The sequence below is a fragment of the Chinchilla lanigera genome, unplaced genomic scaffold, assembly GCF_000276665.1.
Source record: "Chinchilla lanigera isolate Chin_1 unplaced genomic scaffold, ChiLan1.0 scaffold00094, whole genome shotgun sequence".
Classification (NCBI taxonomy): domain Eukaryota; kingdom Metazoa; phylum Chordata; class Mammalia; order Rodentia; family Chinchillidae; genus Chinchilla; species Chinchilla lanigera.
This window is the reverse complement of record NW_004955495.1, coordinates 2,203,635-2,217,619: the sequence shown is the minus strand read 5'-3', so window position 1 is coordinate 2,217,619 and position 13,985 is coordinate 2,203,635. Positions and strand designations below refer to the sequence as shown.

General features: G+C 58.3%; 2 protein-coding genes across 4 annotated transcripts in view; one reads left to right on the top strand and one right to left on the bottom strand.

Moving 5' to 3' along the window:
• Window positions 1-1,195: 1,195 nt before the first annotated feature.
• Window positions 1,196-13,985, top strand: part of Dock6 (dedicator of cytokinesis 6) — a gene marked incomplete at its 5' end in the record, with an annotated part of 41,623 nt that continues 28,833 nt past the window's right edge. For both annotated transcript variants that reach the window (XM_013505182.1, XM_013505181.1), the window contains 16 exon segments: window positions 1,196-1,283; window positions 1,785-1,960; window positions 2,186-2,254; window positions 2,566-2,695; window positions 3,964-4,182; window positions 6,097-6,182; window positions 7,290-7,356; window positions 7,445-7,594; window positions 7,880-7,960; window positions 8,056-8,209; window positions 8,470-8,597; window positions 8,718-8,811; window positions 9,767-9,929; window positions 13,433-13,550; window positions 13,623-13,693; window positions 13,836-13,973. In XM_013505182.1, the coding sequence (XP_013360636.1) occupies window positions 1,196-1,283; window positions 1,785-1,960; window positions 2,186-2,254; window positions 2,566-2,695; window positions 3,964-4,182; window positions 6,097-6,182; window positions 7,290-7,356; window positions 7,445-7,594; window positions 7,880-7,960; window positions 8,056-8,209; window positions 8,470-8,597; window positions 8,718-8,811; window positions 9,767-9,929; window positions 13,433-13,550; window positions 13,623-13,693; window positions 13,836-13,973 (1,932 nt within the window).
• Window positions 10,009-12,196, bottom strand: LOC102016286 (chromosome unknown open reading frame, human C19orf80). 2 transcript variants are annotated; one of them, XM_005405640.2, is made up of 4 exons: window positions 11,839-12,196; window positions 11,485-11,649; window positions 10,380-10,489; window positions 10,009-10,271 (listed from the first exon to the last, which is right to left on the bottom strand). In XM_005405640.2, exons 1-4 carry the CDS (start codon window positions 12,133-12,135, stop codon window positions 10,244-10,246), a joined length of 600 nt encoding a protein of 199 aa, XP_005405697.1. In that variant the 5' UTR covers window positions 12,136-12,196; the 3' UTR covers window positions 10,009-10,243. The 2 variants fall into 2 exon arrangements, with proteins under 2 accessions (XP_005405697.1, XP_013360634.1); XM_013505180.1 differs by having other exon boundaries at window positions 11,485-11,646; window positions 11,839-12,194.

Sequence of the window (13,985 nt, the reverse complement as noted above, 5' to 3'; positions counted from 1 at the left end):
TGATGATGGAATCCCAATCCTAATCAGCCCCTCCGGCTCCACCTCTGGGTCTCAGTCAGGTTAAGTGTTCGCCCTCCGAACACCTCGTCACGGGGGTTAAACTTCAATCTCGGGGACCCCACAGCACTCGCTGTGCCCTGCCAGCTCCAGACACCAACCAGGCACAGGTCAGCAGGCTCCATGCGGGGCCTTGAAGGCCCCCAGGAGGCCCCAGGCTGCAGGCCCCGCCCTCTTCCACCTCTGGAGCGGCAGCTGTGGAACAGCTGGGTGCGGGCACAGCCTGTTCCCGTCCTGCCATCTTTCCTGCAGCCCAGGCCCTGGCTGCCAGGGGTCCAGAGGCAGCTGCCCTGACCTCCAGAACTGGGTGCAAAGCCCTGGCTTTTTATGAGGTTTTTTTGCTGGGCTGGGGACCGAACCTAGAGTCTCACACACGCTCAGCAGGGGCTCACCACCAAGCCGCCCCCCCAGCCCAACAAAACCCTGATTTTCAACACCCTTTAAATATCTTTGCAGCGCCTCCATCGCCCCCCTCACCCCAGCTAGTAGAAGCAAGGTTCTGGGACCGTGGAACAATAGCCAGAATCCAGCTGGGCTCGGCGACGGACCCCTATGATCCCAGCACTCAGGAGGCTGAGGCAGGAGCGGCAAGGCTAGCCTGGGCTCCATAGTGAGTTCAAGGCCAACCTGGGCTATATAGAGAGACCCTGTCTCAGAAAACAAAAAACAGAAAAACAACAACAAAAACAAAAACTGAACGCCGCCAATGGGTCTGAGGTCAGGGCACACTGAGGCTCAGAATTAAGAATAGCATGTGAGGACCCCATTGCAAAGGGGAGGATGGGATGCCCCTTTAGGTGGGGGGCTGGTGTGTTTAGGGAACCTCATGGAGGGCGGAGTGAGGGAGCATAGGCCAGGATGGGGGCAGGACTGTGACCCTCTCCAGTCTGGCCTTGTGGGGTTTCCATCTGCGTTTGATGGAGGGAGGAGTTAGAAGGGTCCCGGGCCGAGCTTTCGGGGCACCCTGGAGTCTGCAGCCTGGGTTTTCCTTTCAGTGGCCTAGAATCTTTCTAACCCCAGCACTCTAGGAGGCTGAGGCAGGAGGACTGACAAGTTCAAGCCCAGCTTGTGGGGATGACTCAGTTGGCCCCACAGCCTGAGTTTTTCTACCCTTCAAAGTCCTCTTCTGTCCCCGCAGGACGGTGGCCTCCGAGGTGCGGAAGCAGGTGTCCCGGGAACGCAGCGGCTCTCCCCACTCCAGCAGGCGCTCCAGCAGCTCCCTGGGGGTGAGTGTTGGGGGGACCCCACCCCGCAACCCTGCCCTGCAGCAGGCAGAGGGGGGCACCCCTGTGACAAGTGTCCCTGTCCTGTAGGGAAACCGGCATTGGTGGGTAGAAGGGAGCGTCCCTGTCCTAATGCCCAGTCCCAGTGGGCTTGAGCAGAGCTGGGTGTGTAGGAAGCCGGCTACTTCCAGGGCCACCCAGATGGGGCTGGGGGCAGGGGTGACTCCAGCTGTGGGACGGGGAGGGGCATCCTTGGGCCCAAGCCTTAGGGATTGTCTCTTCCACTCCTTTCAACAAGATTCCTTCCTCTCCAGATGCCAGGGTGTGATTTCCTTCCTGGAGCCCGAGGGTGGGTGGGCCCCAGCCAAACTCCGGTGGAAAGTGTGGCTGCCTCCGCTCCAACACCCTCTGTGGCTCCCACTGCCCCATCCACCCCCACTGTACACAGATCCCCCATCCCAGCCACCAGAACAGTAAGGTCACAGCCATTTTGCTTCAACCCAGGTTCCCCTGACGGAGGTCATTGAGCCCCTGGACTTTGAAGATGTGCTCCTCAGCCAGCCACCGGATGCTGAGCCGGGGCCCCTCAGGGACCTGGTAGAATTCCCAGTTGATGACTTGGAGCTGCTGCTACAGCCCCGGGAGTGCAGGACCACGGAGCCTGGGATTCCTGAGGAAGGGTGTGTCCTCCCCCGAGCAGTCCCTGCCTGTGGCTTCCGCCACCCCAGAATCCAGTGGCTCTGGGTTCAGCTCTGACCTGGCTGTGTGGCCTTGGGAAGGTCATCCTCTCGCTCTGAACTCCCGTGTCGGCAGCTCTGACATAGGCAGAGACAGTCCCAGCCTCCCTGGTGCTTGCGATGGGACGATCATCAGGCCTCAGTTTACCCTATTGTATTTTGCTACAGGAAGCTGGATCCCCAGGCCAGGGCTGCGGTGGAGATGTACACAGAGGACTGGGTCATTGTGCACAGGAGGTAGGTCTGACCCAGGGGCCGCTCATAGGAACGGAGGCCGGGCCAAGGCTAAATGCGGGGGCACACACACCTGTCCTCTCAGCGGGCTGGGAGGCTGAAGCAGGAGGATCACAAGTTTGATCACAGCCTGGGCAACTTAGCAAGGTCTTGTCTCAAAATAAAGAATAATCAGGACTGGGGCTGTAGCTTGGAGCGAAGGCCCTGGGCGCACCATAGGCCGAGCTCGGAAGAGCTGAGCCGTTGTCTGCCTGCCCACCGGCCCACAAGCACCCCGGGCTTCTCCAACTGAGCCCTAGGCCTGGCCTCTGCAGGTACCAGCACCTGAGCCCTGCGTACAGCCCCACCACGACGGACACCCAGCGAGAGCGGCAGAAGGGCCTTGCCCGCCAGGTCTTCGAGCAGGACACCTCCGGGGACGAGCGGTCCGGCCCCGAGGATGCGGTGAGCAGCCCCTGGCCAGGGTCACCCCGGGGGTGTGTGTGGACCTGGGAAATGACTTCAGCCTGAGCCAGAGGGACTGTCAGCCCCATGAGTGAGATGCAGATTGAGAGTGCAGGGTACACTCAAGGCTGTGGACTTGTCTTCTTTCACCTGTGAATCAGGACACACATCATACCCGTGGTGCAGTTAAAGAAACTGAGGCATAGCAAGATTACTAGAGGGCCCTGAGCCCATGTTTTGTCAGTCAAAATTTATGGAGCATTTACTTTATACCAATAATAATTACAGTATTTCAAGTCCAGTTTGGTGGCTTATGCTTGTAACTCTAGCTACTTGGGAGGCTGAGACAGGAGGGTTGCAAGTTCTAGGGCAGCCTGTGCAACTTGGGAGATTCGTCTCCAAATAAAAATAGGAAGGGATTTGGGTAGAGCTCAGTGCTATGGGGATTCACTCCCCAGAAACAAGAAATTTAACAGTATTGCTTTTTTTTTTTTTTTTTTTTTTTTTTGAGACAGGGTCTTGCTATGCAGTTCAGGCTGGCCTTGAGTTCACTTTGTAGCCCAGGCTGGCCTCAAACTCACAGCGATCCTCCTGCCTCAGCCTCCCAAGTGCTGGGATTACAGGTGTGCACCAGCACACCTGGCCTATTTTTATTATTTTTGAGACTGTTAGATACCGGTAGTCTCTGATCTGAACTGGGTTTTGAAGCAGGGAGTCTGGCTCTGACCACAACCAAGTTTGGGTGGTCAGGCTGGGTCCTGGGCCAGTGAGGGCCACAGTGGAAAGAAGTCTCCCCTTCCCTGGCAACAGGGAGCAAAGTCTCAGGGAAGGCTCTCATTGGTCCACCCTAAGCACATGGGTACCTTGGTCTACAGGCTGTGTTCTGATTGGCTGCATGAGGATCACATGAAGCCAGAATGTAGGGTAGGACGCTAACAATAGTAAAAGTGGGTGGGTCTGGTAATCCCCGCTCCAGGAGAGGGAGGTTGCAAATTGGAGGCCAGCCTGGGCTACATAGTGAGTTCATGTAAAGGGAAGAGCTCTACCTCCGAGCCAGCCCCACCCCTACAAAGTGAGTTCAAAGGCAGCTTGAAGAATGTTGCAAGACCCTTTCTCAGAAAACAACACAAGTGAAAGTGGATTGTTCCCCAGACAGAAGCTCCTGGAAGGAGCACCCAACCCCTTGTGCAGAGACACACGTAGGGACGTCCCCCAGGAGTGTGAGGAGGGTGCATGCTGCCGGTGCTCAATGCTTGCTCCTTCTCCAGGGCCAGGACGACTCCCGGCGCTGCTCGGGTTCCCCCGAGGACACCCCGCGGAGCAGCGGCGCCTCGGGCATCTTCGACCTGAGGAACCTGGCAGCCGACTCGCTGCTGCCCTCTCTGCTGGAGCGGGTGGCGCCCGAGGACGTGGACCGGCGCAATGAGGCCCTGCGGCGGCAGAGCCGGTCCCGCGCGCTGCTCACGCTCTACCCCGCGCCCGATGAGGTGGGTGGGTTGCCCAGGTGACCAAAGGAAACTGCTCCTTCCCGCGTGTGAGCCAGCCCACGGTCACTGCGTGCCTTCCACGGCCCCTGCTGGGGGGTCGGGTCGTAGCGCTTAGTGTATACCTGCTGTATACCCTTGTGTGTATTAGGCATTAGGCACCGACTGTATATCCTTGTATCTATCCAACCTGCACTCATCCATTCATTCAGCAGGGATCAAACCCAGGGCTGCTCTACCACTGAGCCGCCATCCCCAGCCCTTTCTTGTTTTTGTTTTTCTTGTTTTGTTTTTTTGAGACAGGATCTTGATATTCTCACTGTGTAGCCCAGGTTGGCCTTGAACATGCAGAGATCCTCCTGCCTCACCCTCTGAAGTGTTGGGATTACAGGTGTGCACCACCACATCTGGCTCCAGCTACTTTTTATTTTATTTACTTATTTAGAGACACGGTCTTGCTATGCAGCTCAGGCTGGTCTTGAACTCACTTTGTAGCCCAGGCTGGTCTCAAACTCGCGGTGATCCTCCTGCCTCAGCCTCCTGCACGCTGGGTTGACAGGCGTGTGCCCCACACCTGGCTCAACCAATTCTTACTGCATGCCTACCATATACTTATCTTTTTTTTTTTTTTTTCTGTCTTTTTGAGACAGGGTCTCACTATTCAGTTCAGGCTGGCCTTGAGCTCACTTTGTAGCCCAGGCTGGTCTCGAACTTGCAGTAATCCTCCTGCCTCAGCCTCCCAAGTGCTGGGATTACAGGCGTGTGCCACCATGCCTGGCGGTATTTATCTAATTAACAATATATATTGAGCACTTGCCTTATATCCCTATATCTATTCAACCAACATTTAATGTATATCTTATGGATTTATTTTGTTATTTATTGAGTGCTTACTATCTACTCCTACATTTATTCAATCAGTACTTATTGGGTACCAGTATATATAGATGTGCCTTGACTTACCTGGGGTTACAGCCCAATTAACCCATGGTAAATTGAAAATATCATGAGTCAAAAATGCATTTAGCCAGGTGTGGTGGCGCACACCTATAATCCTAGCACTCAGGAGGGAGGCTGAGGCAGGGAGATTGATGTGAGTTTGAGGCCAGCCTGGGCTACATACCGAGTTTAAGGCCAGCCTGAAATACATAGTAAGATTCTGTCTCAACAAAACAAAGCAAAACAAAAAAACCCACACAGCTGGGTGTTGTGCACGCCTGTAATCCCAGCACTCGGGAGGCTGAGGCAAGAGGAGCACTGTGAATTTGAGACCAGCCTGGGTTACAGAGTGAGCTCAAGGCCAACCTGAACTGCAGAGCAAGACCCTGTCTCAAAAAGACCAAAAAAAATGCATGTAATACACCCACTTTACTGCACATCATGGCTTAGCTTAGCCTGCCTTTTTTGGGGTGTGGGAGTTCAGACAGGGTCTCACTGTGTAGTTCAAGGTGGAACTCACTGGGAAGCCCGGGCTGGCCCTGAACTCATGGAGATCCTCCTGCCTCAGCCTATATGACTGGAAACATAGCCATGACTAAGAGAGACCCATGCCCACTCTCAGAGTGGATGAGCAATCCCATCTTTACTAGGAAATTGGAGTCTGGACAGAGCAGTGCCATCGTGGTAGTCTTCCTTCATGCTGCCCTCTGCATCCTAGCCACGTGGCCCCCTGCGGCAGGGGTCTCTGGGGTCCAGGAAACTTCCCACAGGAAGGGACAGCAAAGCTGGGCCCTGAACAGTAGGCAGCCTTGGGCAGTAGAAGGAAGAGGGGAGGCCAGGAAGGGCGTTCTGTGGGGGGGAACCGCATGTGCAAAGGCTCCTCTGGCCCCAAAGACTGGCTGGGCAGCCCGGTAGAGCTGGTCTCAGGCCTGGTGCTCCAGGGCCTTCAGGCCCCAGCTGTCCCCGGGCTTTTGGCAGGACGAGGCCGTGGAACGCTGTACCCGCCCGGAGCCGCCCCGGGAACATTTTGGACAGAGGATCCTGGTGAAGTGTCTGTCGCTCAAGTGAGTACACGACCCCAAGGGTCGCAGTGCACGTACATGCTGCGAAAGCAACGTCATGACTTTGTGTGGCCCTGAACCCTGTGAGGTCACCATAGACTTTCATTTATTTGGTTTTGGATTGTTGAGACAGGGGTCTTGCTATGTAGTCCAGGCTGGGTTTGAACTCACCATGTAGCCTGAGCTGGCCTCAAATTTGGGGGAATCCTCCAGCCTCAGCCTCCTGAGTGCTGGGATTAAGGCATGTGGCCCCACACCTGGCCCCTTCTTTATTTTAAGCTGTCATTCCTGAAGCACCTACTGAGCGCCGCTCCATCCTAGCCCTTTGCCTGCACAACTCATGTTTACCACAATCTTATGAAGTGGGTAGGGTGGGGAGACTGAGGCACGGCATGCAGTGTCACTGGGCCCAAGAGCCCCAGACTGATGAGGCCAGAGCCGGGCGCTCCCCTGCGCTCCTGCTGGGGCGGGGCGCAGTGGGCGCTGGTGATCCCGCTCCCAGCTGCCTGAGGCCCCTTCCACATCGGCCCGGGAGCAGCAGAGGCGCGTGGGAACAGAGCTGAACAGGATGTGGACTTGGAAATCAGCCTGGTCCTGCTCCTCCCCACCCCCAGTTCCTGTCTGCATCAGGGCAGGAAAGGGCGGTTCCGTTCTGGCCTGAGGTCCGGATGGGCCACCCGCCCCTTAGCCCAAGGGTTGAGAACCAGCTCTGTGAGTTCCCTTAGTCACTTAACAAACACCTGGTAGATAGAACACAACCAGGTTATGCCCTTGCAGGGCCTTGATGAGAGATGCATACAGGGTCTTGGGTCCCAGATTGAGGGATAGAGGTACAGGGGGGACAGGGTAGTGTCGCTGGGAAGGAGACAGCTAAGCTAAGGGGTGCATTTCTTCCCGGATGGGTGGAGATAGGGAAAAATTTCAGTGCATAAAAAAAATGAAACCCTCTAGTGCCTCAGTTTCCTCTTTTGCCAAACGGAATGCGCCTTTCCTGCACTGGTGATTCTGTGTGACCCAGGAGCACCCAGAGAACGCCATGCTGCCTGTGGGCCAGGGGGGGCGTGGTGTGGATGGTGGCGGTGTCAGGGAGAGCCCCCCACTTATCTGCAGGTTTGAGATAGAAATCGAACCCATCTTTGGAATCCTGGCCCTGTACGACGTGCGGGAGAAGAAAAAGGTAGGCGCCTTCATGCTCCTCCCCGTTCCCCCCGTGGGTGGCTGTGGGCTTCCTGGAGGCAGCGACCCAGCTGCCACTGTGTCTGCAGATCTCGGAGAATTTCTACTTCGACCTCAACTCGGACTCCATGAAAGGGCTGCTTCGGGCCCATGGCACCCACCCTGCCATCTCCACCCTGGCCCGATCCGCCATCTTCTCTGTGACCTACCCCTCGCCTGACATCTTCCTGGTCATCAAGGTGCCCCAGGGGGGACCAGGCAGGGGGGACGATGGTAGTGAGTGCCCTCGTGGAGGGAGACAGATGTCACCAAGGGGGGGGGGACCCCAGAGGAGCACCAGGGAGGTCCCTGCGCCAGCCTCAGCAGGGAGAAATCCTGGAGGGCTTCCCGGGGAGGTGGTAAATGAGCGAGAGCCTTGAGTAGGCAGCCTGGGGACCAATGACGTCCCACACGCACGCAGCAGCAGCCCAGGGCTCCCTGGCGAGCCTCACCGCTGCGTGCCGACAGCCCCTCCTGCCCTGCAGCTAGAGAAGGTGCTTCAGCAAGGGGACATCAGCGAGTGCTGTGAGCCCTACATGGTGATGAAGGAGGCGGACACGGCCAAGGTACGCGAGGAAGGGGGCCCGGGCTGCAGGGCAGGTACCTGCTGGACTTGGTGCTCTAGGGGTGCTGAGCTGTGGGGACGGGGGTCTCCCCCCAGAATAAAGAGAAGCTGGAGAAGCTGCGCCTGGCAGCTGAGCAGTTCTGCACCCGCTTGGGCCGCTACCGCATGCCCTTCGCCTGGACAGCCGTGCACTTAGCCAACATCGTGAGCAGCGCGGGGCAGCCTGACCGGGACTCGGACTCGGAGGGGGGTGAGTGGGCGGGGCTGCCGGGAGGAGGGGTGGGGCTTTCTAGAGGGGGCGGGGCTACCCAGTGGGGCGGGGTTACTTGGAGAGGATGCGTGATTGGGCAGGGCTCCCAGGGGCGGGGGGGAGGGTGGAGCTTCCCGGTAGGAGGCGGGGCCTGGAGGGAGGCAGGCCCTCCACTGGCCGCTTGGCCAAAAGCCTGAGTCTCAAATCTTTTGTCCCTCCCTGTCTGTCTCATCGCCTCCCTTTGTGACTGTCGTCCCTAGAGCGCCGTCCAGTCTGGAGCGAGCGTCGCCGTCGGGGACCCCAGGACCGATCCAGTGGTGGGGACGATGCCTGTAGCTTCTCTGGCTTCCGCCCGGCCACACTAACTGTGACCAACTTCTTTAAGCAGGTGTGGGGCCAGTGGGGAGTGGTGCCCGGGCCTGTCTGCGCCCGGCCCTTGTGGCAGCATTGATCCTCGGAACTTTCAGTCCCTTGACCGCCCCCGGCTCATGGGCCCTGTCTCCCGCAGGAGGCTGAAAGACTCAGCGAGGAGGACCTCTTCAAATTCCTGGCGGACATGCGGCGCCCCTCATCCCTGCTGCGGCGCCTGCGACCTGTGACCGGTGCGTGGGGCACCCCGCAAACAAGGGGTGTTGTTCTCATGCAGTCACTCAACAAACCCACCCTGAGTGCCGAATTGGTTTTTTTTTTTTTTCTTTTGTCTTTTTGAGACAGGGTTTCGCTATGCAGGTCAGACTGGCCTTGAGCTCACTTTGTAGCCCAGGCTGGCCTCAAACTCGAAATGATCCTCCTGCCTCAGCCTCCCAAGTGCTGGGATTACAGGCATCTGCCACCACGCCCGGCTTGAGTACACACTTTTACAGGCACTGGGGATCCAACTGTGACAGACAAGGCCCAACCTCCTACTGGAACTTCCAGTGTGGTCCGTGGAGGAGAAATAGACTAAATAAGACACGCTGTGGGTTCCAATAGGGGAACCTGGAGGCAGGGGGACGTGTGGCCCAAGGGAAGCACTGCTCAGATGTGGGCGACAGACAGAGGAATTGGGTGACTTGTGGCTTGTTATTTTACTTTCTGTAGTACTGGGCATTGGACCTACAGCCTTTGCACGGAGCTACCCATCTTCATGTCAGTCCCTAACCAGCTCTTTTTCTCTTTCTTTCTTTGTCTTTTTTGAGACAGGGTCTTGCTGGGTCCCTTGAACTCACTATGTAGCCCAGGCTGGTCTCAAACTCACAGTGATCCTCCTGCCTCAGCCTCTCGAGTGCTGGGATGACAGGCGTGCGCCACCACGCCAAGCTCATTTTTTATTTTTAGACAGGGTCTCACTAAGTTGCCCAAGGTGGGCTTGAGCTTTCAATCCCCTGACCCAGCCTCTCACAGTTCTAGGATGGCAGGTGTGTGCCACCCCACCCCCTACTTGACTTGTGGCTTTTGGCTCTGAAAGACAGAACCATCGGAGGACATCTGGGGAGAAACGGAGCTGGGCTTTGAGCCCAAAGGGTCCCCTGGCCAGGAGGCTCCCGGACAGGTGCCAACTAGCTTTCTCCTTCCCAGCTCAGCTCAAGATTGACATTTCTCCAGCCCCTGAGAACCCCCACTTCTGCCTGAGCCCTGAGCTGCTTCACATTAAGCCCTACCCAGACCCCAGGGGCCGGCCTACCAAGGAGATCCTGGAGTTCCCCGCCCGCGAGGTCTACGCCCCGCACACCTGCTACAGGTACAACCCTTGCGGCGACGTCCAGCCGTGGTGCTGGGTGAGGTCCCCCTCGTGCACAGACACGCGGCAGACACGCGGGTGAGATGCACCGCTCTGCTTTAATGAGGCCCGAAGGGGCGCGCATGCGTCCTCCCTCCTGACGGGCCGCGTCCTCCGCCTGTGCCCCGCCGCCGCCGGCTGCTGCCTCTGCTCTGTCCGGAACCGGGGGCGCCCTGGCCGACCCCAGCAGACAGGCAGCTCCACCTGCGCAGGGCTGCGTGGCGCCTGGACATGTCCCTTGCTGCGCGACTGGTCCTCGGGTCCGCGCAGGAGGCTCAGGCCGGGAGCGCTGCTGTGTGCAGTCTGCGGAGGGACATGTGACTCCGTCAGTCGATGCAAGGGGGCTCCTTGCAGCTGCCCCGTGCGCACCCCATCCCACTGCCCCGCACGCGCCAACCCTGCCAGGCTCACCGCTCCTGGAGCTGTTGCAGCCATTCCTGCTGTGCCTTCATCTCCTGCCTCTGTCGATGCATGTGGCCCTTGAGGACCCACATGAGGCGGCTCTGCTTGTCAGCCAGAGCCTGCGGGACAGGGGGGAGGAGCTTAGTGAGGACCGTGTCACCTCCTGTGCCTTGGCTCTGCCCATGCTCTCGCTGTAGTTCCCTGCTGCATCTCAGTTTCCACATCTGTATAATGGGTCTCCAGTAGGACTTGCTTTGTGAGGTTACGAGTATCATATGGTTTATTAAAGGGCATCCAACAGTGCTGGGTAATTGTTGAGTGGTCAAGACATGGTTCTGGATACTCTAGTAATAAGCATTTACTTATTTTTAAAAAAAAATTTTTTTTTGATGCAGGGTCTCACTATGTAGTGCAAGCCACCCTTGAACTCACAGCAACCCTCCTGCCTCAGCCTTCAGAGTGCAGGGATGACAGGCATGTGTCAGTAAAACCAGTTATAAGCATTTATTGAAGCCAGGCATGGCAGCGCACACCTGTCATCCCAGCCCTCTGGGAGGGCAAGGATGGAGGATCACAATTTCAAGCCTAGCCTGGGCAATTTAGCGAGACTGTCTCAAAATATAAAAAGGGAGCTGGGCGTGGTGGTGCATGCCTGTAATGCCAGCGCTTGGGAGGCTGAGGCAGGAGGGTCCCTGTGAGTTCAAGACCAGCCTGGGCCACAAAGTGAGCTCAAGTCCAGCCTGAACTGCAAGGCGAGACCCTGTCTCAAAAAGACAAAAAATAAATAAATAAAAAGGGATAGGGATGGAGCTCAGTGTGAAGCCCCTGGGTTCAATCTCCAGTGTCACCAAAAACAACTATTTTTGAAGTACTTATTGACCACCTACTGTGTGCCCTTCCCCTGCATGGAATCCCTGGCTTTGCCGTGAAATACCAGCTGTGCCTCTTATTTGAAAATGGGGAAACTAAGGCCCGGATGAGGACGCGAGTTGTGCCTGGGATCGTGTGGAAGAGAGGTCACAGAGCCGGGCGGTCCCTCGGGCGCGAGGTTCAGAAGTGAGCTGTGTCTGACCGGGAATCGGGCCCAGTCCTCCCGGTGCAGGGCGTCCCTTACCTTTAAGGTCTCAACTGCGTGCCGGGCACGGCGCAGCCGGGCTCCCCTTAGCTGGACTTGCAGCCGGCACACGCTGTCCTGCAGTGCCTGCTGTGCCCAGGCCGCCTCCGCCAGCCCCTGGGCCGTAGCCTCTGCCTGCAGCTGCAGCGCATCCTCGTCCATCTGCTTGGTAGATAGGAAGGCGTTAGGCGGGTGACACGCTTGTCTTTGCCCAGGACTTGCTTGGTTTTATCGCTCAAAGTTTTGCATCTTGGGAACTTTTATTCTGGGCAGCTCAGGGCATCTGAACTCACCAGGCATTAACTCCTCTCTAGATTCCTATCCACCCTGCAACACCCCAGCCTCAGTGCCCACCTGTATCTCCAGCAAGTTTGTGCGGAGTTCCCGAGTTGCGTTCCGTCCTTGGCTGACCTGTAGTCCCAGGAGCTCTAGTACACGGCCAGAGAGGTCCAGGCCATGCCTGGCTCTAGTCAGCCGCTCCTCAGTGGTCGTGTATGCGCTGTTGACGTCCTGGGCAATCTGTAGAACCCCATGGAGGAGCAAGGTCAGCTCTTCATACCGTGCCGGCTCCCGGCCACCCACGGGGGCCACTGGGGCAGACCGGGCCGCTGTGGCTAGGACCCACAGGAGGCACAGAGCGAGCGCGGGCATGGTTGACGGTCTGGGGCTGTGGCCACAGTGCCGCTGCCACCGCCTTTTATGTCCCCGTGCTGCCGTTTACCCCGGTCAATGGTTAACTGGTCACGCAGCCGCCTTGTGTTGTGCAAGGCCTGGCTGGGGCGTCGTGGCTGCATCAGGCAGATATCCAGCTGGGCCACGTTGGGATCACGCCGGCTGGGGCGCAGGGCCAGGTGTGGAGGGGGGCTCCACAGGGAGAGGACAGGCCCAGGCCACTGCGGGGACATCCTGGGGGTCACCATGCTGAGTGCCAGTTCCCCCACCTATATACAGGCAGAACAGATGACAGTAATAAGAATAGAAGCTGGGTAGAGTGGCGCATGCCTGTAATCCAAGCACTTGGGAGGCTGAGGCAGGAGGAGGATCGCAAGTTTGGCTATATGATAAGGCCCTGTGACAAATAATGATGATCATGGTATTTCAGAGCACCAGAGGTTTGCACAGAGCTGCTCCAGATATATATATATATCTGCTGTCCAGGGGTACAGGTACCTGTCCCACAAAACTGCATGTGATGCAGGGATCTCTGTTAGCCTGGGTAGAGGCTGGTGGACATGGGGGAAGTGACAGAGTCTGCCATGAGGCCACACAGCCTGACTCCAGTAGGCAGAAAAGTCCCAGTCTGTGCTAACTGCCAGGTAACTCCCTGGATGGTGGGGGGACGTGCCTCGGTTTCCCTTCCTGTACAGTACGGGTGCTGTGGGTCCCCCCAGCCAGCATGCTTGCGAGGGGCAATGAATGATTTCACGCTGAGTGCTGGGAGCCTGGCGCACAGTAGGTGCCACTCAAGTGTTTGGTGCGGTGATTGTCACCGTGGTCGTTTACCATCCTTGGTGGCCTTTAACTAGAAGGCCCTGTGCCCCGTTATACAGACAGGGACACCAAGGCCCGGAGGGAGGTCCGGGCTTGTAGAGAGGAAGGAGGCAGGATTCTGAACACAGCCGCTGGCTCTGGCCTCAGTTTCCCCTCTGGGGAGGGCACTGGGGCCCGAAGTGCAGGTCAGCATGGCGTGGATTAGGTAAGACCACTGGCCACCTGGCCACCATCCCGGAACTCCGGCCCTAGTGCCATGCAACCCCCACCTGTGCTTTGGGGCGTCCATCTGTCCCGCCCACACCCTCTGCAGGTCCGACCTCTCCCCGATCCTGGAGCAGAGTCACCCAGCCCTCAGCACCCTGGCCTGTGACTCTGTGTCCCCAGCCGGCTCATCGGCTGCCTGGTGTCTGGTCCCCGTGGGGCCCTGTGCCCTCACTGCCGCCCCTGCCCGCAGGAACCTGCTCTACGTGTACCCGCGCAGCCTCAACTTCAGCAGCCGCCAGGGCTCGGTGCGCAACCTGGCGGTGCGGCTCCAGTACATGGCCGGCGAGGACCCCGGCCAGGCGCTGCCGGTCAGTGGCCGCGCCCTGCGGGGGAGGCGCCGGGTGCGGCGTCGGGGGTCCTTCATGTCTCCGCTCCCCCAGGTGATCTTCGGCAAGTCCAGCTGCGGCGAGTTCACCCGCGAAGCCTTCACGCCCGTCGTCTACCACAACAAGTAGGCGGGGAGGGGACGGGGACGGGGCGCTCATGTGGGCGCAGCAGGGCGCCGGAGGCTCTGGGGGGCTAACGGGGAAGCCGAGGCGGGGACCAGCACGGCAGAGGGGACAGGGCAGCCACCAGGGTCCCGTCCCCGCCAGGTGCCCCGAATTCTACGAGGAGTTCAAGCTGCGGCTCCCGGCCTGCGTGACCGAGAACCATCACCTGCTGTTCACCATCTACCACGTCAGCTGCCAGCCGCGGCCGGGCACGGCCCTGGAGACGCCCGTGGGCTTCACCGTGAGCCGCGC

Bases quoted from the DNA above. Each gene is read 5' to 3' on its own strand.
- LOC102016286 (XM_005405640.2), bottom strand. From the start codon at position 12,135: ATGCCCGCGCTCGCTCTGTGCCTCCTGTGGGTCCTAGCCACAGCGGCC. The intron at 11,650-11,838 runs GTGGGCACTGAG...CTATCTACCAAG, and splicing joins CAAACTTGCTGGAGATACAG to CAGATGGACGAGGATGCGCT. The intron at 10,490-11,484 runs GTAAGGGACGCC...CCTGTCCCGCAG, and splicing joins ACGCAGTTGAGACCTTAAAG to GCTCTGGCTGACAAGCAGAG.